This window comes from Pomacea canaliculata, linkage group LG5, assembly GCF_003073045.1.
Source record: "Pomacea canaliculata isolate SZHN2017 linkage group LG5, ASM307304v1, whole genome shotgun sequence".
In the NCBI taxonomy this organism is placed as follows: Eukaryota; Metazoa; Mollusca; class Gastropoda; order Architaenioglossa; family Ampullariidae; genus Pomacea; species Pomacea canaliculata.
This window is the reverse complement of record NC_037594.1, coordinates 33,109,278-33,135,641: the sequence shown is the minus strand read 5'-3', so window position 1 is coordinate 33,135,641 and position 26,364 is coordinate 33,109,278. Positions and strand designations below refer to the sequence as shown.

The 26,364-nt window shown below is 39.2% G+C and overlaps 2 protein-coding genes and 1 long non-coding RNA gene across 3 annotated transcripts; 2 read left to right on the top strand and 1 right to left on the bottom strand.

Annotated features, from left to right (window-relative positions):
* Positions 1-731: 731 nt before the first annotated feature.
* LOC112565273 lies at positions 732-7,534 on the top strand. The gene is made up of 5 exons (XR_003099380.1): positions 732-1,176; positions 1,602-1,741; positions 4,481-4,610; positions 4,887-4,985; positions 5,862-7,534. It is a non-coding gene; the product is annotated as an uncharacterized LOC112565273 (long non-coding RNA).
* LOC112565271 lies at positions 5,162-10,393 on the bottom strand. Its single transcript, XM_025240636.1, has 2 exons — positions 10,285-10,393; positions 5,162-9,567 (listed from the first exon to the last, which is right to left on the bottom strand). The coding sequence occupies exon 2, from the start codon at positions 9,519-9,521 to the stop codon at positions 7,935-7,937; it is 1,587 nt and encodes a 528-aa protein (XP_025096421.1). The 5' UTR covers positions 9,522-9,567; positions 10,285-10,393; the 3' UTR covers positions 5,162-7,934.
* Positions 10,370-24,857, top strand: LOC112565272 (hydroxyacylglutathione hydrolase, mitochondrial-like). Its single transcript, XM_025240637.1, has 9 exons — positions 10,370-10,505; positions 11,223-11,395; positions 12,037-12,101; positions 12,603-12,720; positions 21,625-21,730; positions 22,818-22,921; positions 23,175-23,276; positions 24,158-24,237; positions 24,458-24,857. Exons 1-9 carry the CDS (start codon positions 10,445-10,447, stop codon positions 24,543-24,545), a joined length of 897 nt encoding a protein of 298 aa, XP_025096422.1. The 5' UTR covers positions 10,370-10,444; the 3' UTR covers positions 24,546-24,857.
* The last annotated feature ends 1,507 nt before the right edge of the window (positions 24,858-26,364 follow it).

Genomic DNA, 26,364 nt, shown 5'->3' with positions numbered 1-26,364 from the left:
TGGCGATGACTCATCGCGTCCTTCTCTCAAGCTATCTCTTTCTCGTCTCATCTCAACCTCTCGTACTCCCTTTTTTATATCTCCCGGGAGGGTAAATGTGCCATGGGTACCCAGCCCTACAGGACGGCAGCGTTGTCTATGCTACTGTGTCTACCTGTGGAGGAGGGGTTGGGGCTAGATGCCGCCCCTTCCTTCTCTCGCTGCCCCCTCCGTTTCCCCTGAACCCTAAACAAACCAGCGCTACCAGCGCAAATCGGCCTTCATCTGGCATCTTAGCCAGCCTCTACCACATATAATTGCAGAGTACATATCATTATTGCAGTAAAGATAGATAAATAAAATCTGTTGCAGTATATCCGCCTGGAAACCCCCGGGTAACCTGCCGGTCCCAAGCCCGGACGAAGGAGGAGGTAGTTTGCTCTTGCCGACAATCTTCCTGATCGTCATAGACTGGACCATGAGGAGAAAATTTCTAACATGGGCGTTCAGTGGACCTTCGCCAGGCAACTAGAGGATCTCAACTTTGCGGATGACATCAGCCTGTTGTCCCACAAGCAACAACACGCACAGACAAAGCTCAGAAGAAGCAGCGATTACTTCCCTGACAATCAACATCAAGAAGATGGAGGTAATGCGGGTCAACAACAAGCAAGAAGCCCTGCTCCAACTACATGGGGAATGTATTACAGAATCTGACCGTTTCACCTACCTTGACAGCATATTCACTTAGCAAAGATGGAGGTACAGATGAAGATGTAAGAACTCTGAAGCTGAATAAATAAAGCCAGGCTTGCATTCCACACCCTGGAACCTATCAGGAACTCCAAGGCTTTATCTCTACACACCCTGATCCACACCTTCATCGTAAATGTAAAGTCAGTCCATCTATATGGAGCTGAGACATGGCGTCTGACAAACACTATCACTAACAAGATACAGACATTTATCAACAGATCTCTGCTCCACATCCTCAACATCAGGTGGCCTGAGAAGATCTCCAATACAGACCTGTGATAGAGAACCAACCAAAGACCTGCCAGCCAAGACATCAAGAAGTGGAAGTGAGGCTGGAGAGAATTAACTATGAGAATTAACCTGTTTTTCAAAAATGATGTGCAAAAGGGGAAGAATTAACAGCAAACATACCCTGCTCTGTCAACTAAGATCATCTACAAAGTAATATTTATATAAATTTTCATTTAATTGTATTTCATAGACAACACAGATATTATCATAAACACTTTTGCTGGTATATTCTGTCCTTCAAATGTGTGTATGCACATTTCTTGGGCTGATATGTACATGTGTGTGGGAGGTAATTTAGAAAAGAAAAAGACCTTGAGTACAATACCATGGATGGCTTGTTTTGTTGAGGCATAGACTGTGAAATGACTATACTACATTAAGTACATATGTTGTGCTTACAGATGTATATAAAGTGCTATGTGTGTATATGATTTTTCTGTGTACAAAAGAAATAACCTTGCAAAAATATTTGGGGGGTGAGACAGAACATTATATTCATAGTTCTAAATGATCTTTGCAAAACACAAAGATTACAATTCTACAATTGTTGCTTCTTTTTGTGGGTTTTTATATAGGTGAGACACAGGTATCAACAGGTAGATCACCAACTGCTGATGCTCGGAAGGGCTTAAAGAACACTGATTGCCCTGCCACAATATTTTTGACATTTTATGAGATTAACACTTGTCATCCTGATGGCTACACAAAAAAGCAGGTAAAGACTAGTGCGTCTTTTGAAAAAAAATTGGACACTTTCATGGAGTGCACAAAACTATTGAAACTATTCTATGTGGCTGATGCATGCATGCATTCTCAAACACTCAAATATAGATACTTCTGTCAATAATGTTCTGTCAACATTTATTTTACTTGCATTGTTGTTTGTCCTGTTTTTCATATGTTTACATTTCTTTTTATTTTGTGTGTCAAATGCTCAACTGTTTTGCATTTCTTTGTTCGTTTTTATTGGTCATCTGACAGTCATCGAGCAGATTATCCTGCTGTTGTAAAAAAAAAACCACACTGAATCATGCCATCATTGCAGCTTCAGCTATCAGGCACAGAGATGTGTCTGAACAGCAAAGTTACGTTTAGAGCAGCTGATTTTACAGGGATATGCACCAACTGTTGCTCTTCTTGTTCCTATTTTCCCCCAGTGAAGAATAGGGCTGCAACCACACCCCGCCATTGGACCCGGCTCTGGGCGTCCCTTTTCAGTTGGGACCATGTTATGCCAGCTGTCTCTGCCTCTCTGTGGACTGATCTCCTCCACGTCTGTCTGGGTCTCCCAACCCTGTGCTTCCCTTTGGATTCCAGCCCAAAACTTGTCTTGTTAAATTGTCGGCTGGCTTTCACAAGATGTGAACAATCTAGCCCCACTTCCGCTTCTTGATGTCTTGGCTGTAAGGTTTTTGGTTGGTTCTCTCCCACAGGTCTGTATTGGAGATCTCGGGCCATCTGAAGTTGAGGATGTGGCGCAGAAATCTGTTGACGAATGTCTGTATCTTGTTAGTGATCTTGTTATCATCTGGCATGTCGAGTCCTCATACAGCTGCTGGATGATGGCAATGAACTTTGGTGGAAATCTGTAGTGCTGCATCAGTTTCCAAATGGTTTCCCTGTCTACAGAGTCAAAAGCCTTCTCAAAAGTTATGTATAGTGGCGTATGCCATTCGATAATATTTCGTAATGTAGCGATTTGGTCTGTCGTGATTTCTCCTGCCGAAAGTCTGCCTGTTCTTGCCTCTTGCCTTGTCTAGGGCATTCTTCAGTCCATCCAGGATGATTCTGGTCAGCACCTTGCTAGTAATGGACAACAGCGTAATCCCATGCCAATTGCTGTGTCAGGTCACCTTTTTTGGGTAGCTTAAGAGTCTGCTGGAACTTGCTCCTGTTCCCAAAATTTCTGCAGCAGGGGGTGTAGCATCTCTGCTGCGGCTGTTGGGTCTGCCTTGAGTGCATCTGCAGGAATGCCATCTGGGCCTGCCCCCTTGCCAGAATTCAAGGACTTGATGGCTTTGATGATTTCTGCCTTGTGGTTGGTGGGTTGGTATTTACTTGGAGCTGTTCGGCAGCTAGGGCAATGTCCATAGTGGTTGTTGGTGGTAATCGGTTAATAAATATTTCATCAGAATGTTCCACCCAGCGGGATCTTTGTTCTGCATCCCCGGTGATGACGCTGCCATTCTTATTCTTGTCTGCACGTATTGGTGTTTTTCCTTCCTGACAGAATTCTTTTAATTTTGTATAGTCTCTTTGTGTTATTTTGTCCAGCTCCTTGTTCTGCCTCTTTCTATATGTGAACTGTCTCTTGTCGTCTCTTGCACTCTTCTTCACTTCTCTGTTTATCTCCCAGTATTTTTGTTCTGAGCTCTTTTTTTCCTGCCGGTCTTGAGATTTGTTGGTATTCTGCTTCAGCTCTTTCCTTTCCTCTGTCTTTTGCCTCTGATCTTAAAATCAGCCATTCCTTGTGCTGGTTTTTTTTCCACCAGAATGTGTGTGCAGGCAGTGTTCCACGTCTCTTGTAATCCTCTCCAGTGGTTGGCCACTGTTTCTTCCAGGAGTCCCTCCAGTGTCGTAAACCTGTTTTTAATTTTGCAATTGAACTTTTGCTTTCTACAAACTCTAAGAAACTCCACGTTGAATTTGTGGTGCGGTCTGTCTGATGAGTCATAGAAAAACCACAGCTTTATCTTGAAGGTTGCCACAAGCAGGTGGTCTGTGGCTGCATCTGCACCTCGGTTTATTCTGACATCCAGCAGACTCCTTCTAAACTGACGATTAATGATGATATGGTCGATCTGGTTTTCTGTATGTCCATCTGGTAAAGTCCAGGTGGTCTTGTGAATGGTTTTGTGTGGAAAAACTGTTCCTCCGGCTACAAGGTCATTGAACAAGCAGAAGTCTGTGAGTTCACCATTCTCATTGCAGTTGCACATACCATGCTTTCCGATTGTGTCCTTTGTCTGTGTTCTCATTTCCAACTTTGGCATTCATGTTGCCCATTATGAACTTAAGGTCTCGTTTTGGAGTATGATCAACCAGTGCTTGTATGGAGTTTTTTTATAGGGTGGGGTTGCTAGCCCCACTTCCAACCCTCCTTCTTCATCCGGGCTTGGGACCATCAGGTTACCCAAGCGGTTTCCAGGCGGAGTTGTGTCTATTAACTACTAAAATTTTCTACTTTCATAAAGAACAGTTTTGATTAGACTCTTAATTAATTTGTTGATTTGAATCACTTAATGCTATTATTTTACCTGAAGTCCCCAAGGGGTTATTTAAGAGACTGGGTCTGGTTTGTAGCTATATTCATCATGCATCCATTGATCACTCATCAGTGGAGTAGGGTTCAGCATAATGTCTTAAACATACCCAGTCCAGTGAATTGATTTATTTTGCATTTGTATTGTAGTTTTTTACATGTTTGAAACAACTACTTATTTTTTTTTTACAGGTTCAGCACCTCTTGTGCTTGTAGAATTTTAAAACAGCTGTTTTCTTCAGAGCTGGGTCAAAAACACAATTTCAGTGGAACCAAAGGGAAAAAAGTTTCCACTCACTTCAGCCGAGAAGTATATTAACTGGTGCATAGTTTTTGTCTGGTTTAGATTTCTTTGAAGTGTACGGCAATTTGTACTTAAAAGCAAAATGTTTCTGTAACGTGATCGAGAATGATAGATATATATCTAGATAATATCCATCTAAACATTTTTTGTTAATTTAAAAAAGGACAAAGTTTCCAAACAATTTTGTTTAAAACAGTGAATCTAAGTACTACATTTACAAATTTGTACAAAAGTATTTAAGTCTGCCTTATAATTACCTTTTGTGCACATCCAGAGTCCTTAAAACATTTGCAGGTACATAGGAAGCAGAAGTGGGTGACATTGTTGCAAAATGGCCTGGGGATACAAGAGACAGGGATTGAAGAACGATTCGAAGGGCAGTGCCATCTAATGGTGAGTGCAATTACAACAATGAATTTGTTAAGTTTAAATTATTAATGTGATCATCGTTTTATTCTTTGTGGATTTATTAAGTAGGCCTATTTACCGTACCTTTTGTACTAAGGATAAATTGGCTACTTTCAGGTAGAATCTAAAACTCTGTATATACTCAAATGACCATCAAGACATTACAATTTAACATCTTTTTATTCTACTTTTTTTCCTGTGAAGTGTAGAGTTGAAGTCTGTCCGTTATGCACAGCATACAATATTATACACCTGTACAAAAAATTATTATTATTAATCTTGCAACAGTTATATTTTTCACAATTATAAGGCTGGCAAATATGCTCCAAGCTACACTGTAAGCAGATCAAGTTTTGCTCACCCTGGTGACACACACTTGTATACTTTCACTAACTTTCATCCCTGCAATGAAATGTTAGGATCTAGCCAATTTATCTCAAATCCTCTTACAAAGTGTCAACTGCGTACTGCTGAGGTTGCTGTTGCATGAAGTTCTCTTTTTGATACAAGCGATATGCTTGTAACCACAATTTTTATTTACTGAGTTTTCATGCATGCTATTGGCAAACCTGATAATACTAATTTTTCTCAAACTTTTTAAAAAGCGTTGCCGTTGCGGCAGTTTATAACACAACAGTAATCTTCTCCACCTATCCCCTTTTAACCAAGCTATTTCTAAGGGGAACATTATCATATTGTCTCTAACACGCTAATTCAAATATCAAATGTTAATACACTTTGAACAGAACATTTTGATTACTTTTATCATCCATTTAGTTTAGTCGTTATAACTCCTCGAGTAGCATCCATTTAGATTTTTTTTTATTTTGCAAAATGTTTACCTTTAAATTTATTCTATAGACAATCCTTCATCCTTCTTTGTGCAAAGGAACACTTGACGGGAATTTAGCTCTCATCTCAAGGCCAGTTCAGTATCTGATTCTCCCATTGGATAGCATCATGATCAACAACCACATTTGGAGGGAGCATGGGCGTAGTTCGTGCACGGAGTTTCATTCATGGTTTTGAATTAAAAAACAATTGATGCTGAATTGGTGTTTTGCAACATATTTACACAACAAAATTTAAACTAAGAAGTTTTCGACTTCAGTATGTCTTCTTAATGTTGTTCCTAATCACCCCCAGTGGAGCATAGGGCCGCAACTGCAGTATGTCACATACCTTATTTAAATATAATTTAATCGGGCGCTATTTCTAGGGGGAAGACACCTTTTAAGTCCCTTTGCCTGGGAAGATCACAATCATCAACCCTACAAGTTCCATATTTATTTTTTTAAGAGCATCTGCCACACAATTACCAGAGGACATAGGTTTGATATCATGCCATGCAGCCCTGAGATTACAAGTGCTGAACTGCAACTTTGTCATTGTATTGTTTTTCTCACTAATGTCATCCCACACCTCCCTGCTCGCTAGTTTCTTTTTATATCATGGTCGTAAAGTTACAGCGAAAAACAAAACAATAAACTGTATGATTCTTATACATTTAGAAGTGAACCCATTCATTACTTAACTTTTGACTGTCAGACCTCCATCTGATGCTTCCACTGACAAAGTGAATTAAAATTTCAGCATAAGCAATGAAAAATTGTCTCCAGCTTTTCCCACCCCATCCCCTTCACACAACATTCATGTTTATTTAGTGCTTATGTTTTATATTTTATAGTCACACATATGGAAGTGTTACTAATGAAATAACACAATACATTCCTGTCTATATCTAAATATGGGACAAATAAGTGAAGAAAACTGGGGAAAGAATTAAGAAGTGTTGAAAGTTGCTTGTTACTGACAACAACTTAAAACTTACAAAATAGTAAGCTGAAATGTGTCTTACAAAGAAACAGTAAATCAACATGCAATTGAAACCATTATTAGGAATATTCTCTTTAGGATTATTCAGCCCAAAATGTGCAAAAGAATTGGAATGTTATTCATTTAACATGGTGTAAATGATTTTTTTCTTTCCTTGGGACTACACAGTCCAAATTTGTGCTAAAAAATCAGGAACAGGTTTTCAGAAGGATTTCTAATCAGGCACAATCATGCTAACAAAAGATAGACAAAATTACAATAATGATTGAAACAGCAATCTAGACTGCATTAAAAGCCCATGCACAGAAAGACGTCTTCTTTCTGTTACGAAAAAGAGAGAGAAAGAAAAAAATAAGTTTGAAATAAGTTTGAAACTGGCTGTTCAAAAAGTGTTGCTACAAAAATGGTGTCTTAGACCTCCTGTCTGACACAAAAGGTGGTCCAGAACATTGTTCATCTTTGGCAGTTGAGGCATATCTGAAGTAAACATTACTAGAAAATGAGAGTGGTGTTCCATACAAAGTGTCTCCGGTTCAGTTCCCACTAGAGTTTATAGAGGCATAGCACTGTTTTGGGACATTTGCTTATTTTTAACATGAATGCATCGCAACTCTTACAGAAAGATCAGGTGCTGAGGCAAGCCAAACAATTATCCTCCACAACTGCTTGTACAAATAAGACAAAAAAAAAAAAAAAAAGTTAAATACACATATCTAGACAAAACCCAATTTGTAAAATCCTGTATTAATCAAAATATTAGTGGAGTAAGTATTATAAATACTATATTACCTATCTGTGATATTGTATACATATATTTCTCAAATAATTTAGTGTAAAAATATAAAGAGTTATACATTAAATCATTAAAAAAACTTTACGAAGTTATGTCTAGCAGGTAAACACTGATTAATTTCACTCCCTCACTATAGCACGTCATAACCTTGAATTATAGACTGGCACAAATTTTGCATAAAGTTACATACTAAAACATCATTATTCAACCTACTTTTATCAAATACATTTCACAATAAACTGTAACCTACATGTTCCAAGAAAAAAAAATCTGATTGCACCCAATTTGACAATGGGAGGCAGGCATTACTTTGGCTGGCTAGCAAATGCACCGGCTTTTCCACGTGCAGGTGACATCATAGCACTCAGAACGTCAGCCATTCTGCTAAGCTGATAATATTGTGCCTCTGATCTTAGCTCACTCAGCAAACGGAAATCCTCACGGTTCAGGCGTTCCATGCTAGGTGGTCCATCACGTAAAAAATTTAAAATGTGCCGGAAGTTGGTCCCATCTCGATCAACAAAATAGCTTCCGTCTACATCAGGCTGGAGGGGGTGCTGGCCACTGAACATGGTGTGCAGCAGGGAGTTTTTCTCCTTCAAAAGTGTACTCAGAGATGTAGTGAAGCGAGCACCCCCAACATTCAAGTCAATTTTAGAACCAGTTATCCTGTTTTGCTCAGCCATTATCTGTGCATTTTTCTCAAATGCGTCTTTTCTCATGAGAAATTCGGTTAACACAGATTTGTATTTATCAAGTCTACAATTCAACTCGTGTTCTCTTTCGTTTAGCTCTTTTTCGCGAAAGTTCAGTGTCTTCTCTTTTGTTGTCACTTCTTCCAGTTTTGAGCTAAGCTCGTCTGCTTTCATCTTGTAGCTTAAGTGAGCCTGCTGAATGAGATGTTCACCTCTGCTGAGAATCTTCTCTTGTTGAATTTGCATCGTTTTCTTGAATTCTTCACTAGCTTCAAAGACTATGTTTTTGAGAGCACTATCCCATGCTTGATGCTCCGAGGTTCCTAGAAATAAATGATCAATGTGGAGACTTCGGAAAAGTGAAGGCACCATGCCACCAGTTATCCCTAAAACATCACCATAGTCTGTCGCTGGGCTGGGTAGTTCCTCAAGACAGAGCATAAGCTGCCATTGCTGTGATAGAAAGACATTAGAAAGGTCTTCCTTGATGGTGCAGATAGATGCTGAGGGCATAGATGACTCCAGCGACTGATCTGAAGGTAGAGTTTGTCTTTTCTTTAACAGCTCAAATAATTCAGGGTAATCTCTGCAGATAATGCAGCCGATTGATAATGATTTTGAGGAACTTATTTCTTCTAGCATTATACAGGTTCCATCGTCAACCAATGAAAACCACATTCGTGCTGCTTTACTAGGATGAATTTTGAGGGTGCAACGAAGCTGAAATTCTACATACTCCACAAAGTCCCAGAAATAGAATGTTAACCATAAATGTTTTGCCTCTTTGTCCTCCACATCTCTTAATCTACAGCAGCGTGCTGTTAGATAATCCAGTTTGTTGTCTGCAAACACATAGCCATGCTGAGGAGGGTCACTGGAGCCTGGGGTTGCCAAGATGTTTGTGTAACAGCCGACAGTTGGCCGCCTTCTGCATGAGAACTGAGCATCTAGTCCATACCACAGAGCTAAAATTTTCCAGTTGTTTTCACCTATATATATATTTTCCCCTTCGATCTCGGAGGAAAATATCGGTGGAACTGATTTGGTGGAGCAGCTTTCATCTTCAATGTACTGCCGGACATGGTCGACCCATTTGACAGACAGAGCATATTCCCAAATGTCTTTAGGAGAGGATTTATCTTTTTGCAGCTTTTGGAGAAAATGTTGTTGCGTTGCCTTGGAGGGAGCATTAGCCATCTCAGAAAGTAATCTTCTTGAATCATACACAAACTGCACTGTCAAACTGAAATTGAAGAAAAAACATTAAATTGTTTGCAAAAGATCTGTCTTTACTATGCAATATTTATCATTATTATGTTGACATACATATCATAGCTAGAAGCATGGGCCGGGTTACCATATAAAACATTATTATTCCATACTACATAAGCCATCGCAGTATTTTATTCAGTGGTCGGGACTCAGCTGGGTCACAGCTCTGTCGACAGATATTGTCCGGCTCCTGTCGGGCCGCCGATTTTGTGTGCCTGCATGCAGGACAATGAGACTGCGGCTGTCTTTTGTTGTTTCAGCCGTGCGACTTTTCAATGGGTTATGAATGAGACATGAATAGTTTTTTTGCATGCAATTGTGTATGAATTTTAATTTTCATAGAGCTGCATCAGAATTACCTTCTGGGACAAATAAAGTCTTCTCTTATTATTCGCCTGTGCATTCACCTCAGGTATATGATAAATGATAAACAGGAACTAAAAAATGTGTTCCATGCACGACTTTTATCAAAGGGTGACTGTTTTTCAATCTTTAATGAACTTTCAGTTTTACTTTATATTAACCTTTTTAAAAATTAATTTTAAACAAGAAGGATTAAAATTAAAATGAAAGTAGGAAGCCAGCAAGTTGGAAAGTTCGTGTATTATAATATATAATATTAAAAAAAACCCAAAGAATTTCATCAATATGATTAAGAAGAAAAATGAGTAAACAAAAGTAAACTTACAGCAGTTATCTATGTTATCGATGTTTTCTTCACGGGCGTGTATAAAAAGTTTTGATGTTCTCTACCTGCGCAGAGCATAATCCACTGTGGTTGTCAATGTGTACCGGAAATACGAATACAGTGGCCTTGACCTCAAGTGTTAACGTACGCAAGGAGCTTTATGGCTTTAGTGTTGCGACGATTATCCCGTCTGAGAGTTTTTGGTGCTGCTGTGAGAAGTGGTAAACAAACTTTGAATAAACTTGAGCAAACATTAGATGCAATACATGCAATGCTGTACAGCACGCTGTACTTTTTGCCTTTTCATATCTTCTCTGCAAAGAAATAGCATAAAGGAGACTAGAGAACTGATAAAATTTTTCTGCTGTGTCACTCTCACACACAAATAGGTGCATCTTAGACTGGTAAACTAAGTTCATATAGGTCCATGATAATATGGTGAATATTATCTCTTTAACTTGTACTACGTAGCATGTAACACGTCTATTCACATTCACAACTTAAGAATGTTTAATTCGGTGTTCTAGCTAACCAGCAGCTTAGAGTTGCGACTTTTTTTTTTGGCCTGTATGTAAAATTTCTTATACAGACAGTGAAACATTTTAAAGCGAGTAAAATTTAAGGATTCATTTGACTTTTCTTGAGTCATTCGGGCTGTTCTTGGGGTATGGTGGAAAACAAAGTCACGTATTCCGCATTTAAAAACAGCAACAGTACCAACCGTATCAGTTTTGTGTACATTTTGCCTTAAAATGCAACCAAGTATAGGATTTGTTAATGTTGACAAAATCAGCACCCATACCAACACATACTGATTTTATTGTTTATATAATCACACTCCTCAAAAGAGAACAATTAATAATTTTATGGCTTTGCAGTTTAAAAATTGTATTGTACTGTCATATTATCAAACTGTGTGTTGATGATGTATGCTGCAGTTGGTCAGTATCAGTCATCACTGATTAAAGAGGGTCATATGAGTGAGCTGCTGGCTAATCGTCAAGACATGAGAGTTAGGCTTATTCCAGCTTTAGAGGACAACTACATGTACCTTATCATTGATGAGCAGACGCAAGAGTGTGCTGCTGTAGACCCTGTAGACCCAGAAAAGGTGTGCATTACATTAACATCATATGTTGTTTTGGATATTTGATCTTTAAAATTCCACTTTTTACTTATTTTCAGATTTAAATATTCATCTAAAACTGCATCGTTTTGGATAATAGTTCTTTTATCATTAACTTATTCACTAAACTTTTACCTTTGCAATTTGTCTTTTTACTAAAATTTGTGAGTGAAAAGGGTAACCACCGAAGGGAAAAAATCGCCTGTTGAGGGCGGGTCCCTTTTGATATATTCTATTCACACTACGAAGTTTCAAACATAAGAGGTGTACTGAAACTTTTCACCGAACAACACTCTACAATTTCCACACAAAAAAGTATTTGTCAGCATATTCCTGCAAAAAACAAGATCTGAATTCATACTTACAACTTCAGTGAAATTTACAATAGGCAAATATTGTTGTAGAACAGTCCACTTACATAAAGCAAAAACTGTACATATGTATATGTGATTAGGTTCTGCTGTTTAGTTTTATGGATTTGAAAAAATGTTATAAATTTTATCTAATACTAATAAGTATTCTAACAAAATCTCTAGTTTCCTGTTGCCATTTCAAGTATTTGTGTTGCAAGTGAAGACCTGTTTTTTTTCTATTTTTATAAACTTTGCTTTTGTGGCATATTATAGATACTGCGAGCTATAAAGGAGGAGGGTGTTGTCTTAAAGTCTGTGTTGACTACTCATCATCACTGGTAAGTTTTGGCTTGAAACTAGCATAAGAACTAAACAGTAGTATTTCTGTTTTCTTATTCTTTAAATTGTTTAAAATCTTATAAAGTTCTGTAGCTTTTGGACAGTAAAAAAATTTCAAACTTTTCTATGACATGATCTGAATGAATAGAAGAAACAGATAATCTGAATTTTGTGTGTGTGTGTGTGTGCCTATATGTATACTTTTGATGCATCTGTTTGCCTTACTGCATCATTTAATCTCTTTCTTTCTGTTTTTGTTTATGTTTCAAACAATTACCTTTTTTGATTGAAACTAGTATCCTCATAAAACATGTTTGTTTGGCTACATTTGGCTTTTAACACTGAAGAGTTAAACATATATTTCAAAAACCACACTCAGTTGCCTGTTAACCAAAAAATTCTAAACAGTAAAGAGTTAAGCTAGAGAATGCAAAATTGAAACATTGAGCTCTAATCATTGTCAGAGCAATCGCAATAATACTCACAACTGATATCTACAGGGACCATGCAGGAGGGAATGAAAAGTTGATTGGTTTAGCAGGCAAAGTGCCAGTGTATGGAGGCGATGACAGGATTGGTGCTCTGACCAAAAAGGTTTCAGAGGGAGACAGATTTAAGGTAACTAAGTGCAAACTTCTTTTTTTTTTGTGGGAAAGAAACTGAAAATTGCCTCAGTGTTGTGGTATGTTGTTTTAAAGTCCTGTAGTATTATATTAAATGGTGTGTCCTTCTTTAATAGTTCTCTAAAATTATTTAGATAAAGCATTTTTGATTGGATTGTCGAAAAAGTCATGACTTATTTTTGCAGATGATGATAATTTTTTTTTAAAGTACTAGAATCATTCCCATCTATGTTATTGCTGTATTTTAGTAGCTGACAGTTCTAGAATAAAGATTCTTAAAAAAAAGGATTAACTTGAGTTTTGGAGATTTTACAACAAGCTGGAAGACCAAACTGTACATTATTGCCATATTTTATTTACTTCTGTAAAGAGAAGAATGTGCATCAAGCTTGTGAAAAGTTGTGTAAAGTTTACAGTGAGGGGCTCTACAAGATCGTCAGTGGCAACAGTGGTTCAGGAAATTCTGTGCTGGTGATTTTGATCTCAATGTTACGCTTTGGTCAGAAAGGCCCACCAAGGTTGATGACTACAAAGGCATTGACTGAGTCAAATCCACATTACAGGAGAGATTACAGAAACATTGAACATTCATCATTCAAGCATTCACCAGGACCTGAAAAAAGCTGGGATACATAAGCAAGCTCAATATTTGGGGTCCTCATGAACTCAAAGTTTGCCCTCGTGGGCCTGGCTTTTCGTGCCGGGGGTGAACATCCAGCCTCTCTCTGGCTGGGTGACTAAGCTTGCCCAACCCTTTTTCTTATTCTTTTTGTTTTTTCCTTACCTGGCCCTTTCATCTATATTCTTCTAATCAAACATCTCCCTGTCATACTACAGCTTTATCTTTCCTATCTTCTGTCTACACTGGTCTTTCTCCTGTCTTTTTGCTTCCCATCATGCCTTTCTTTTGATGTCTTTTTTTTCTTTGGCCTCATTTCGGTCCCCAGCGTTTGCCTTGCAGGCGACCTTGGGGAGGATGGGATCCTGGAGGTTGAGGTCCCTGATGGGTTGTGGCCCATCATACCAACACACCTCTTTGACCTGGACTTTTCCTAGACGGGAGGTTGGTGTGGCCCACACCAATCAACTGGCTTTGATAGAAGGCTGTGGCTAGGATCAATCTGGTTTTCATACTCAGAAGGGCAGAGTAAATTTCTTATGTATCCCTGGTGCGACCCTGCTGGAAATGCCCTAAGTGGTAGCGCTTGGTTGCATCCCCTTGTTGGACGTGGGACGCATAAGGAACGAACCGAATCCTTTCAATCATGGCACCAAAAAAAAGAAACCTAGGAAAATTCATAAGAGAGGATGAATCTTTTGATAGTGAGGATGAGATGAGAGATTGCGTGAGAAAGAATGTTGATGGGGCCTGGCTACCATTTTCTTGTGGTAAAGGGAGCAGAACCGGCCCAGCCGCTCTTGTTCCTCTCCCTTTTCGTAATTGCAAAAAAGGTTTAAAATATCTCTACAAACTTCTCTCCTGATAAACATCTGCGTTGTGGACAATTTCTCATCCAGAGTACAAATCAGTAAGCTTCTGAGGTCCTGTGCCGATGGGACGGAAACAGTTCGTCGAATGACCCATAAAAGTAGCTCCACACCGATCCCTCAACTCTTCAAGGGAGTTATTCGTTGCCCTGACCTTGCCGGGATGCCAGAACTTGACATCAGATCAGAACTGGCATCCCAGAGGGTCACAGCGGTGCAGAGAGTCATCCTAAAGAAGGAGGGAAAATGTATTCCTACCAATATGCTCTTCATAACTTTCTGTCTGCCCAAAATACCTGACTTCATTGAGGTTGGGTATTAGCGGGTGAAAGTCTCTCTGTTCATACCTTCACCGTTGCGCTGCTTCAACTGCAGTACAGGCCATGCTGCAGCTGATTGTTCTTCAAGCACCAAATTTGCAAACTGTGACGGGTCTCATGTCGCTCCTTCTAGAGAGTGCTCGAAGCGGAAGAAAAAAGCAGCCATTCAGTGCATATGTGCCGAATCTGGCGCCTCTTACACCGATGCTTGCCATTGTGTAGTGGGTGGCTCCTCAGGAGCGTCCTCTACCACAAACTCCTTTTCCTACTTGGCAGCTGCTGCAAGACAACCATCAACATCTGTATCTATCCAGACAACATGACATGGGTCTCTTCTGTCCCAGTATGTCAGGCTATGCTGCCTCCTCCTCCTCCTACAGGCAGTGGTGACATCCAGTCATCTCAGACATATCAAACCATGCAAGCATCACAGCTCAAGCATCCCTCTTCACCAGTCAGAAGCACTGCATGCCAGCAAGCTCACAACACAAAATCATCAAGGAACAAGAATGCCACACCGCATACAGATAAGAATACAAAACCAAAGCGAAATCGTCAGAAAAACTCACTACTCAGCAGAAAACATCTGGGACTACCACAGCAGGAACATCAATCCCTGTTTCTAACCACTTTGCTTCTCTTGGCGAGCAGGGGATGGATGTGATTGAACGGCGTTTAGTGTCGTCTTCTCAGTCCCGCCGCCCCCTGCCTTCCTCTTCTTCTCCTCCCTTTGCTTCTGTGAAGTGCTCTGCATCTTTTCTTCACAGATAAACAATGTCTACAATCCTTCAATGGAACTGTCGAGGGATCCGAGCCAACTTTGAAGAACTCCTCTGCCTAGCATCTCATTTCTCTCCTAATATTATAGCACTACAGAAGACTCTTCTTCTACCTTCTACCTCTTTTTCTTTCAAAGGCTTTTAAGTTTTACATCAGGATTCTGAGAATGATGTCCTTTCAGGAGGGACTACTCTTCTCATTCGCTCCCACCTTTTGTTTTAGCCAAATACATGTAACACTTTCCACTCCTCTTCAGGCTGTTGCTGCCAGGGTTACCCTGGACAAGACTATCACTATTTGCTATGTCTATCTTCCTCCTTCTGCTCGGACATCCCAACAGGACCTCGAGGATCTACTGACCCAACTTCCTGCTCATGTCCTTCTTTTGGGGAACTTTAATAGGCATCACCCTCATGGGCCGAGGCCCGGTTCTTACTATTAGGCGAACTAGGCAATGCGCCTAGGGCGCAGCGCCGAGGGGGCGGAAAAATGCATGCTGTTTTTTTTAATGAATAATTTAGGGAAAAATGTCATTTTCACAAATGATATTAGCAGGACACTTTTCTCTGCTTGTAGACTGACCCACGTAGTTTCTCAGTACTGTATGACAAGAAAACCCCATTATCGCATTATACTAGGCGCACCTGCAGTGACCAACGCTAACCAGCGGGGAGAAGAGGCGGAGAATAGACAGCGGAGGGGCGGTTTGGTGGATGGGCCCTGGTCAGTGCGGACCCCTACGATGGAGTGGACGCGCATTCCACTAATTACAAGCTCACCTTTTCTTTCCTCTATCTTACTATTGAAGAAGTTCCACATTATGCATTGAAAACACTGCAAAAGCTGATATCAGAGACACCACACTTGACTTGAGTTTGCTACGCTCGAGTTTCTCTGTGGTTATGACAACAGTTTTATGCTCAATATTGATTACACTTACGAACTTTCAACCCGAAGGAACTTAGCTAATGTCGAACGCGTTCTTAGTTAATAAGAGTATTAAGGTCTTTAGCAGACAAACATCAAGGTAGAGCCATTTGAGTTTATAGATATCTACTTACTGAACACTGATGGCCTATAGTCTGTACTTACATGTTGTGACTCATGGTCGTGAATATTTAACTTTCTTATTAATTATTATAATTTCTGTTGTATTGGTGTATTACGCTTAAATTTAGTTTCAATTGTAATGTTTATTTTTATTATCTAAGAGTGCATCTGTTTGTCTACAGTTTGAATTGATAGCTTGTTGTTATGGCTTCATTGACAGAATATTTGAATTGGTTATTAAGAGATAATGCTGTACTAAGACTACAGTCTATATCACTTCTCTTGTTTTCAACAAACCCTATGCTGGACACCAGCAGTGTTGATCACTGGACTGGTGTGGGGAGTTGCCCTGACACCATGATTTACAACTTTGTATTGTTAGTGTCCGAAGACTCTCTTGACAGACCTTGCTCCCCGCCCACCTGTGAGGTGTGACTGTGGTTGTGAACTTTGGATGGGAACAAAGTAGCTGCTATCAGGGTGGTCTAGAGGCTGGAAGCTGTGATCAGCTTGAGTTTTAGACCACACAGCAAACTAAGACCAGAGCAAGGTGCACAGATTCTTGTCTCCATCGTGTGCAAAACTCCATAAAAGCTTTTACACGAGTGTTTGAAATGCCCTACTTATAAGTGTAGGTGTGATTTGTGAGGCATGCAAGCATCCATGTGTGTTTGATGTATGCCTGCATTTGAAAAACAGACGTACTTTTTCTTGACAAAAAGTAGTTCTTACTTATAAGTTATTAATCAAATCTGACAGCAAATTCTCGAAAAAGATTTAATTTTAGTAAGCCATTCTTTGACACTTCTGGGTTCTACGCCTCTGGTCGAATGAGCTTCTTGCAGAAAACCACTTTTCTACTACTTTTTAAGCAGCAACATGTAGACAGTTCGGTTTACTTGTTAGTTCATCTGTAAGATGAGAAAGAAGAGAACGATTGAAAGCACTTGCCGATGGAGGTGCTCTTAGGAGACAGGCCCACAGGTAGCGATAAATCTGTCACAGTTATGACAGTCGGATCATGACTAGAAGACTGGACAAAGAAGGTGGTGGGATGTCACGTTGATAGTTGTCGTGAGATGAGAAAGAGAGAAGAGAGAAGATGAAAGGACCTCACTGGGTGGCTTAGTGGAGAAGGGTAGAGATAAATCTCTACCACTTTAAAGAAGTCAGATCCATTAACCAGGGCTGGACAGCCAGAGACTGGGGAAGAGGTAGTTGTACTTGAACTTAAAACCCACAGGACGATGTCAAAATCTCACTTTTCTGAGCGGCTGCAGACATCTCGTGCTGCTGTTTGAATTTACTTTGTAATCGTCGATCATCCTTACACAGCTGAGTCAGTAAAGGTTGTGAACTGCATTTAGCCGTGCCAGACTGAACAGTGCTACTGTCCTACAGCCACTTGATGAGAGTTTTGTAAAAGATAAGTTCGCATGAATTGTATACACTGTGACATAGCTGAATATATTTTATTAACACGATTTATGTTTTCTTCACTTAATTTCATTTCCTTATTTCTTATAGTGCTTATTTTGATTGTGTGGATGCAACGGGTTGCGATAGCGGTGTGTAACTTTTGCAAAACTGTTCATTGCACAAACGGGTCGTGAAGTCTGGTGGTCTTTATCAATCACAATCATTTGTTTTAATAGCGTTGAGTTCTGAGACAGACCGCCGCGATCATTACTGGTGATATTTAAGCCTAGATTTCTTGTTTGAACTGGTCATTGAAGACAGATCTTAAACAGATTCAGGAGCACAGTGCATTATTTGGATTTCTTTATGATATTCAAGCATTTCTGAAAAACCAAGGAAGGACATTCTACTATCTTGCGAGGTCTTGGCAAAGGCACTAATGCACAGAGACAGCAAAGACATTGAGTGGAGGAACTCTGTTCTGAATTACAGGTTGTGGCTAGAAGACTTCCCAAACCTAAAATGACCCCAAGAAGTCTTAATATTCATAAATCAACATAAGCTATTTGATATGTGCCGAATGTTGTAGTGTCTCTCAGGATTTTATTGACCCTTCCAATTTCTGTGCAGTGCAGAATGGAGTTTTCTCAAATTAAAATTAATTAAAACTATACGAGATCCACAATGTTGCAAGAGAGATGACTGGGCTGGCCACCATATTCTATTGAGCATGAACTTGGCAAATGCACTCAATCTGAAGGAACTGATAACTCGTTTGCACAACAAAAAGCAAGGAAGTGAGGTTTAAGCATTAATTCATGACCAGGACTAAATAGAATTGCAAAATAAATGATATAATAAAAAATTAAAATAACATGGTTCACTTTTTGTGAAGTGGAGGGGGGGGGGGGCGCAGAATTTTTCTTTCGCCTTAGGGCAACACAGCTAGCGCGCCTGCATGGGCAGGGCCTTGACTGACACCAGAGAGTTGTTGGGATCATTTTTTATGAAGTGATCTCTGCCTTTTGAATGACGGCTCTAACTCCTTTTGTCATCCATACAGTAGCACAGTGTCAGCAGTTGATTTGTCAGTGGTCAGCCCAACACTGTTACTGATTTTAACTGGGCTGTACATGGCGGCCTGTGCAGTGTCATGAACCAGCCTGGTTCAAGGCCAGAACAACAGAGTTGTGGGGTAGATAATTATAGGTGGGCAGCGGTCAGTGGAACCGGACAGTAAAAGGAAGGCTTTCTGTCCGTTTTTATGACTTGACAGGTTGCCTTGACTGATGGAGGCGATCGAGGCCCAGGATCAGGTGGTAAGATTTAGCAGTTCAGGGGTATAGTGCGGTAGGCAGTAGTTTCTCTAGAGCGTCAGGGCCGGGTAGATTAGGTGTAGAGGGGTCATGTGTTAGATCAGTAAATAGTTCAGGATAGAAGTTTAGTCGAGGCCTTTTCCCAATACACCAGCAGGGACTACCATCTCTGAGTGCCGTACCAACTGTAGGCAGCAAGTCTGAGGGAAGCCCGCTCCATGTGACCACGCGTTCAGCGGTACTTGCTGGTAGGAACCTTGGAGAGTGAGAAAGGGGTCTCCACCCTCAGAGACAAGAAGGGGATACACCATCCGACCGGCAACAGCAACTCTGCCACCTTTTGCCTGGGGCAACCGTGGGGGGCTAGCGACTACTGTGCCTGTGTGTCCCTGGGGTCTTGGTCATCTGGAGCCGTTGCTGGACCACTTTCGTCTGAGATCACCTCCGCATCTGTTGTCCATTGTCTGGGGCAACCAGAGGAGCAGCAGTGTCAGCGGGCCAGGGACAATGCGTGGAAAGACGAGGACATTGTTTTATTTGGGCTTCTGGCCTTGCTGGTATCTCAGGCTATGTTCAAGCAGACAAGGCTGCCAAGGCTTCATTTCAGTCTCCTGACAAATAACACTTGCTCGTAACATCAGACTGTAAATCTATCTTCTTGGCCTATGTTCACTCCCTACAGGAACGCCACTGGTGCAAAATAAACTACATGCCATCCTTTCCTGTCTTTCGGACCACTTTCTTTCGTGCCATCCTGTGAGGCGGGAGGAGGTGGTCCTTACTAGATTCAAGTTAGGACACACCTATGCCATGCAAGGACACCTCTTACAAGGTGAACCATCACCAGTTTGTCCATTGTGTAAAGGAAGTTTTAACATGCTTCATGTTTTGATTGTTTGTCCTGAGCTCCAAAATATCCACTGGCAGTTTTTTTACAGCAAATTCTTTGTTTTCTTTGTTTAAGTCCTTCACATTGGCAGCAGTCTTTACATTTTTAAGGAGGGTAGGACTCTACCATCAGATTTAAGATTTTTATGTCCTAATAATTGTTGTCTCTTGGTTTTTGGTTTGTTTTTACACTTCACCCACTCTTTTACATTATTGTTTATTTCTTGTGTTGGCCTTTTGTAAGATGTTATGGTTATATCATTTGGTGGTTTTGTCCCTAAACATTTTAAGGTAACATTACTTTTTGTTGCTGTGATCTAACCTTAGCGACTGGCGCGGCGTTAAACATAAACAATGCTCAAAGTTTGTTGGACGGTGTGTTTAAGCATCTGTGATATAATCTCTCTAAACTTGAGGAAAATCCCCTCTTTTTTAAGTGACTGATGAGTGGGGATGAGTTTACAACAATGTGCTGTGCAAATATGTGCAAATGGTCTTGGTCCCGATGTGATGATTCACCTCAAATTACATTGAAAGCAGACATTCTTCAGAGGAAGATTATGGTCTCAATGTGGTGAGATTTCAAAGGTGTCATGTTTTTTGAGCTCCTACCTAGGAACTAAACAATTTGAATATGTACCATCAGTAATTGGACAGTTTAAATGAATCCATCACCTAGAAACATCCAGAGCTTGTTAATTGTAAAGGACTTATGTTTAACCATGACAACGCAAGGTCACACACAAGTTTGATCACCCATCAAAAATTATTGGAGCTTGGATGGGATGTGTTGCCACACCCACCATACTTACCTTGTGCAGTCAGACTTCCACTTGTTTTGCTCGCTTGAAAACTTCTTGTGTGGTGTATTGCTCAATTCAGATGAGGCCCTAAATCAGCACATTGTTCAGTTTTTCACCAGTTAAGACAGATCCTTCTATGAATGAGGAATTACGAAGCTTACTGAAAGGTGGCAAAAGGTTTTGGAACAAAACAAGAAAGATATCTGATTGATCTTTGTTCTTTATATAAATAACCTTTGAAAAACAAGAAAATGTCTGGACTTTTCCGAGAACCCAGTAGATATAGCACCACCTTTCTAAAGCTTAGGTAAAGCACAGGTTGTTGATGTTTCTGTATTGTTGAATGTTACTGAGTGAAAACCATTAATAATTTGTTGATATTTGCTGTTCAGTGGTCATTCTCTGTCATGGGATATCTTCAAGATGTAAATGCCTGTGAGACAGAATGTTTTATTTGCTACTCATTTTAAGTAACCACTTCTCTCCTGACTGCTTGCTATGCTTTGCCTGAGTTTCTGCTGTAATATGAATGCTTCTTTTGAAACCAGAATATAAACCTACATTCCTTTGTAAAGACCTAGAAACAAATCCTAGGTTGGACACCAACATTCCCATTACATTTTATAATTCAATTTCAGCCATAATACATGCTCACCTTGTCTTTGACCATAATCCCTTCTTTACAGTTATGAATGTAATTGTGGGTTATTTTATTTCTGTAAATCTCATGCATTTACCTGTTCACTTTATTAATACATTTTTAAACATATACTTTAAATGAAGAATTAATCCTCTCATAAATGCATCTACTTACTCAGATCCTGCATGATTGCAGATTGGATCACTGGATGTGGAATGTCTTTTCACTCCATGTCATACTTCGGGGCATATATGCTATTTGGTAAAAGATTCTTCTGGGACACAACCTGCAGTGTTCACAGGTGTTTTAATTGATAAATAGTTCTTGGATCTATTCTTTAATTTAGGTTGGGAAAATCGAAGAGGAAAGGAACAAAATTTCTTACTTATCTTTTTATTTCTCAAGAATTAACTGGATTTAAAGTATTTGCTACATAGATGGTAGTCCCCAGCAGAGAGCCACTTGTTAGGTTTTCCTGTTGTCCAGATGGCAGCTATTCTAAACCCAAATTCTGCATCTGAAATAACGATAATCATGCACTTGAGCCAGTTGCAGAGCTTGAAACCAACTCAGCATGATTATTAACACCTGTTCTACAACGGATCTACAGAACATAACCCTATATTTAATTCATTTTACTGATGTAAGCAACTGGTATCCAGTCACATTCTGAGCTCAAAGATGTTAAAGCATAAAGGTTTTCATAATGTGAGTCTATAGACCATAGACAACCCTGGTGATCAAAAATGAAGAAAAAAAGACATAAGGGATGAACAAAAATGTTTGATCTCTTAACTAGCCTATAAAATTCTAGTGTCTTTATTGTCAAACTGCAATCCCACTCCCTAACCACTGATATCAAATGCTTACAGAGACATCCTCAGTTCCTAGTTTGAGGGAAAAGAAAGGTGAAAACATTTGCTATAAAGCAAATAATACTGAAATCATCAAACTATTAACAAAGGATTGCTTGTACATTTTTAACTGTGCTTCTATGTCTGGTAACATCTTTAGATTCTGCCCACCATCTTTAATGTTTCTGGTCATGTTTGCATACATCAATTAAATCGGTATGTTGCGTTGTTAAAATCTATAAAATATTACCTATCTTCATTAGATGAAAATTTGAAAATGTTTTTTTTATAGTGTTCTTTATGGTGGGCATTTGTATAGTTAATTACACTGCAAATATCACCACCAGTCTTTTTCTTAGCCTTAAGAATCCTTGAAAGTCCCTGCTTTTAACAAAAGGACTGAATTCTGTTCTCGCGCTGACTGAATACCCAAAGTTGGTGGTCTTTATTATATGGAGGCTTTAGTTAGTGAGGTTCCAAGTAGGGAAATATAGAAGGAACACAAAATATTTTAGATATGGCCTTTTTCTGCAGGTGACACACTTTTTGTAGCTGGCTGTGGAAAATTTTTTGAAGGAACTGGAAAGCAGATGTACATGGCACTTGTTCATAAACTTGCAGCATTAAACAAAGACACTGTAAGTATAAAATTATCTTCTAAAGCAGCATCAACATGTTAACCCTAAAACTGTTTCGTTTAATGACATTTTAAGAAAATTACTAAATTCTGATTATGCTTGTCATTTACTAATTACAGTTAATTTTATGAATTTTTCTCATCAAACAGCAACTGAAGATAAAAAGAAGTTTTAATATTACAACTTTAATTAAAAGATGAAAAAGTGACCTGTAAATATTTTATCATTATTCTACTTTTCTATTTTGTTCTAGAAAGTATACTGTGGCCATGAGTACACAGTCAACAATTTGAAGTTTGCGGCTTATGTGGAACCCAAGAATGAAGCTGTGAAGTCAAAGCTAGCTTGGGCACAGGTACATGTTCTAAGAAAATGGTGGCGAATATTAGATGATGTTTTACTGATTTTGACACATTATATGTTTTAGTGACAATGCTTGCTATGTTGGCAGATAGAAATAGTCCAATTGCAACAGTTAATGTATGGCAACCTATTAAGAAGGATGGTTCCATGATCTGTTGATCAGTGGAAACTCAAAAAAGACCACTTTCAAGGCCTTCTTGGGCCTTTTATTAATTGTCCACTCAGTAGAAATAAGTGCCTTGTTGATCTACTGAGATAACTGCAGCAGTTCTGGAGCTAATACATGCATATGCTTAGACTGGTACCAGTTCACAAAATGTTATGCTGGTCCACTGGTAATGTACTTTTGGGGGAACAGCTGGATAGATGCAGCAAATGGGAATGTAAAAGGTGATGGATATACTCTTATACTGTACACAACCTCCTACACACAGTGGACCGCTTACAGTACACTGTACAATAGAGTACAATTTTATTGATCCCAAGGGGCAATTCAAAATAGTGCTCATACTAGCAATGATATATATATCATATACTGTATATGATATAAAAGATATTTAAATGTACATGTTGAAAAAGTGTCTTTCACACACATTCTCTCTCCCACACACGCATTCTTAACAGCAGATAGAGTGGGTGACTCCAGGTCACCTCAGGCTAGTACAAGATCAGTGTCAGTAGAGTTGATCAAGTGAATGGCACGTGGAATGAATGAGTTGTGGTGACGATTGGTTTTGCATACAGGCATTGTGTAGCAAGAGTGAAAATGATGCATGCATGAACTTTAACTAAAGATGTAACATAAAGATTGCAGTATAATTCTTTGTCGTTTAATATAAAAGCTTTTAAATTAGAGAAGAATTCTTTTTTCAGAATCAACGGAGCAAGCATGAACCCACAGTTCCCTCAACCATTGGTGAAGAACTGGAATACAATCCTTTCATGAGAATTGGGTAAATATAGTAGTGATGTGGATGACATTCAATAATTGCCTGTGCACAGCAAAAACTCATCAAACATAAATTTTATGTTTTAGACATAAGTCCATTCTATCACCATGTTCTAATATCTTTTACATTTTTTAAGGAATCTAATGTACAGTTAATGTAGGGTGTGTATCTGTTACATATTTAGGAAATAGGCTGAAAAAAAAATTTCTGTTGAATTTGTCAGAGAGCAGGATGTTCAGAAGCACACAGGGAAATCTAACCCAGAAGAAGTTATGGATTACCTCAGAGAAGAAAAGAACAACTTTCGTTAGCATGATTTGTTTTCAGGAGTAAGGCAGGGGTGGGCTTAGAATCATTATCTTCAAACCAGTGATAGTACATATGAATATTTGAAAGCTTTGCCATGCACCAAAATGGATTTTCTCTTGTGTTATCTTAAGCATGTTATACTTCTGTTTATACAGTGTTTTTATTATGTTGTTTCGTATTATTGTTGTAAAATGTAAATCATTTGTATGCCTAATTTAAATTTTCAGTTTTCAAAATTGTTGTTAATAATTGGTTGCTATGGAAATTGTTTAACTTTTAAGTTCAGAAAATTTAAATAAAGGATGTCAAAAATTTGATCTTATATGCGATGTGTATGGAAAGAGTGCAATATTTTAATTGCTATGTGTACCAGGCATGTCTGCTAGCAATTTTCTGAAGCTGCTGTGGAAATAGCTATGAAACTATTATCCTGTGTCAAATAATAACAAAAATTTTGATTCTCCATATCTTGAAAGAGTACAAGAAACTATCCTAGCTATAAGGACAGCCAGTTACAACACATCTTGAACAATCACAATGGTGCAGGTTTTATTAGTCAGCTTGAGGCTTTAGTACTTGCTGCTATTATGTGTCCCCATTCTTGAAAACAGTGTCATGAGTCTTGGGTCTTTGAATTTTATTTGAGCAAGGATGTGTCCATATGTGGGTTCTTTACAACAAAGGATGACGAAAAACTTATACTGATGAACAGAGACTTCAGAGGTTGAAACGCTTTCTGATGTGGTTGTGGTGAGAGATGACCATCGATCAGAAGAAAGCGTGGTTAAGACAGCTTAAAAAAAGACTAATTGATTTCTATTTCATACCATTTGGCTTGGTATTAACTTTGACTTATTAGGTAACAATTCTGATTTAAATACAAATTAGTGGGTTTTTTAAAAACTAGTTACAGGTTGAGTAATTTAGGTGAGCAGCCAGTCTTAAGAAGGATTTTAAAGCAACCTTCACTGCTAACTAGATCAAATACTTCAGTGAGATCAACGAGTAATCTTGATTATGCAAAATATTTCTTAAAGAGATTGTTTTTGAGCCCGGATTTGAAGGTTTTGAACATGGACGCAGTTTAAGGAGAAAAAGGAAAGACAATTCCAAACTGTGGAGCATGAAAAGGAAAAGGGCCATCTGTCAGATTTCTTGTTTGATGAGACAGAGGGGAGAACAACATGAGCAAAGTGAAGACACTGACTCTGATATCAGCATACAAATGATACCAAGTGGTAAATGGTGGAACCATGTGGTTGGAAGTACACAGTAAATAAAAGTGGCCCAAGAATAGACTCCTTTGTGGCACTCATCTGTACTTCACATAAGCAGGCAAAGATGTGCCAACAGCTACTACAGACTTGGTTCAGTCAGGTAGGTAGGACTGGAACAAGTTCAGATCAGTGCCAGACAGACCAAAAGTATCCAGCAAACACACCAAGATTGGCCCAGTGTCAGCATTTCCTGGGTGCTTCATTGGCTCCAATATTCTTGGTTACAAGATTGGGAGTGAAAAGTAAACCAGCATTGGCCCTAGAATAATGTCAGCCTGGCTGAACCTTGGCAATCCATAAGCACCAATCTACTCAATTATGTTTTTCTTGGTATTAGGTCCCTATCAACCCTCTTCCCAATCGTTTACTTCCCGTAGCGCTCAGTGCTATCAGCTTGTAATGTGCTCTGTAAAAAGCTATCCTTTAGTTGACAAGTTGGAACTAGACTAACATTAACTGTTCACTTGTGAGTTGATCTTCATGTGCAGAAACCATATTGAAACACATTTTTGACACCAGCAACCACACTATTCTTGCATTCAGA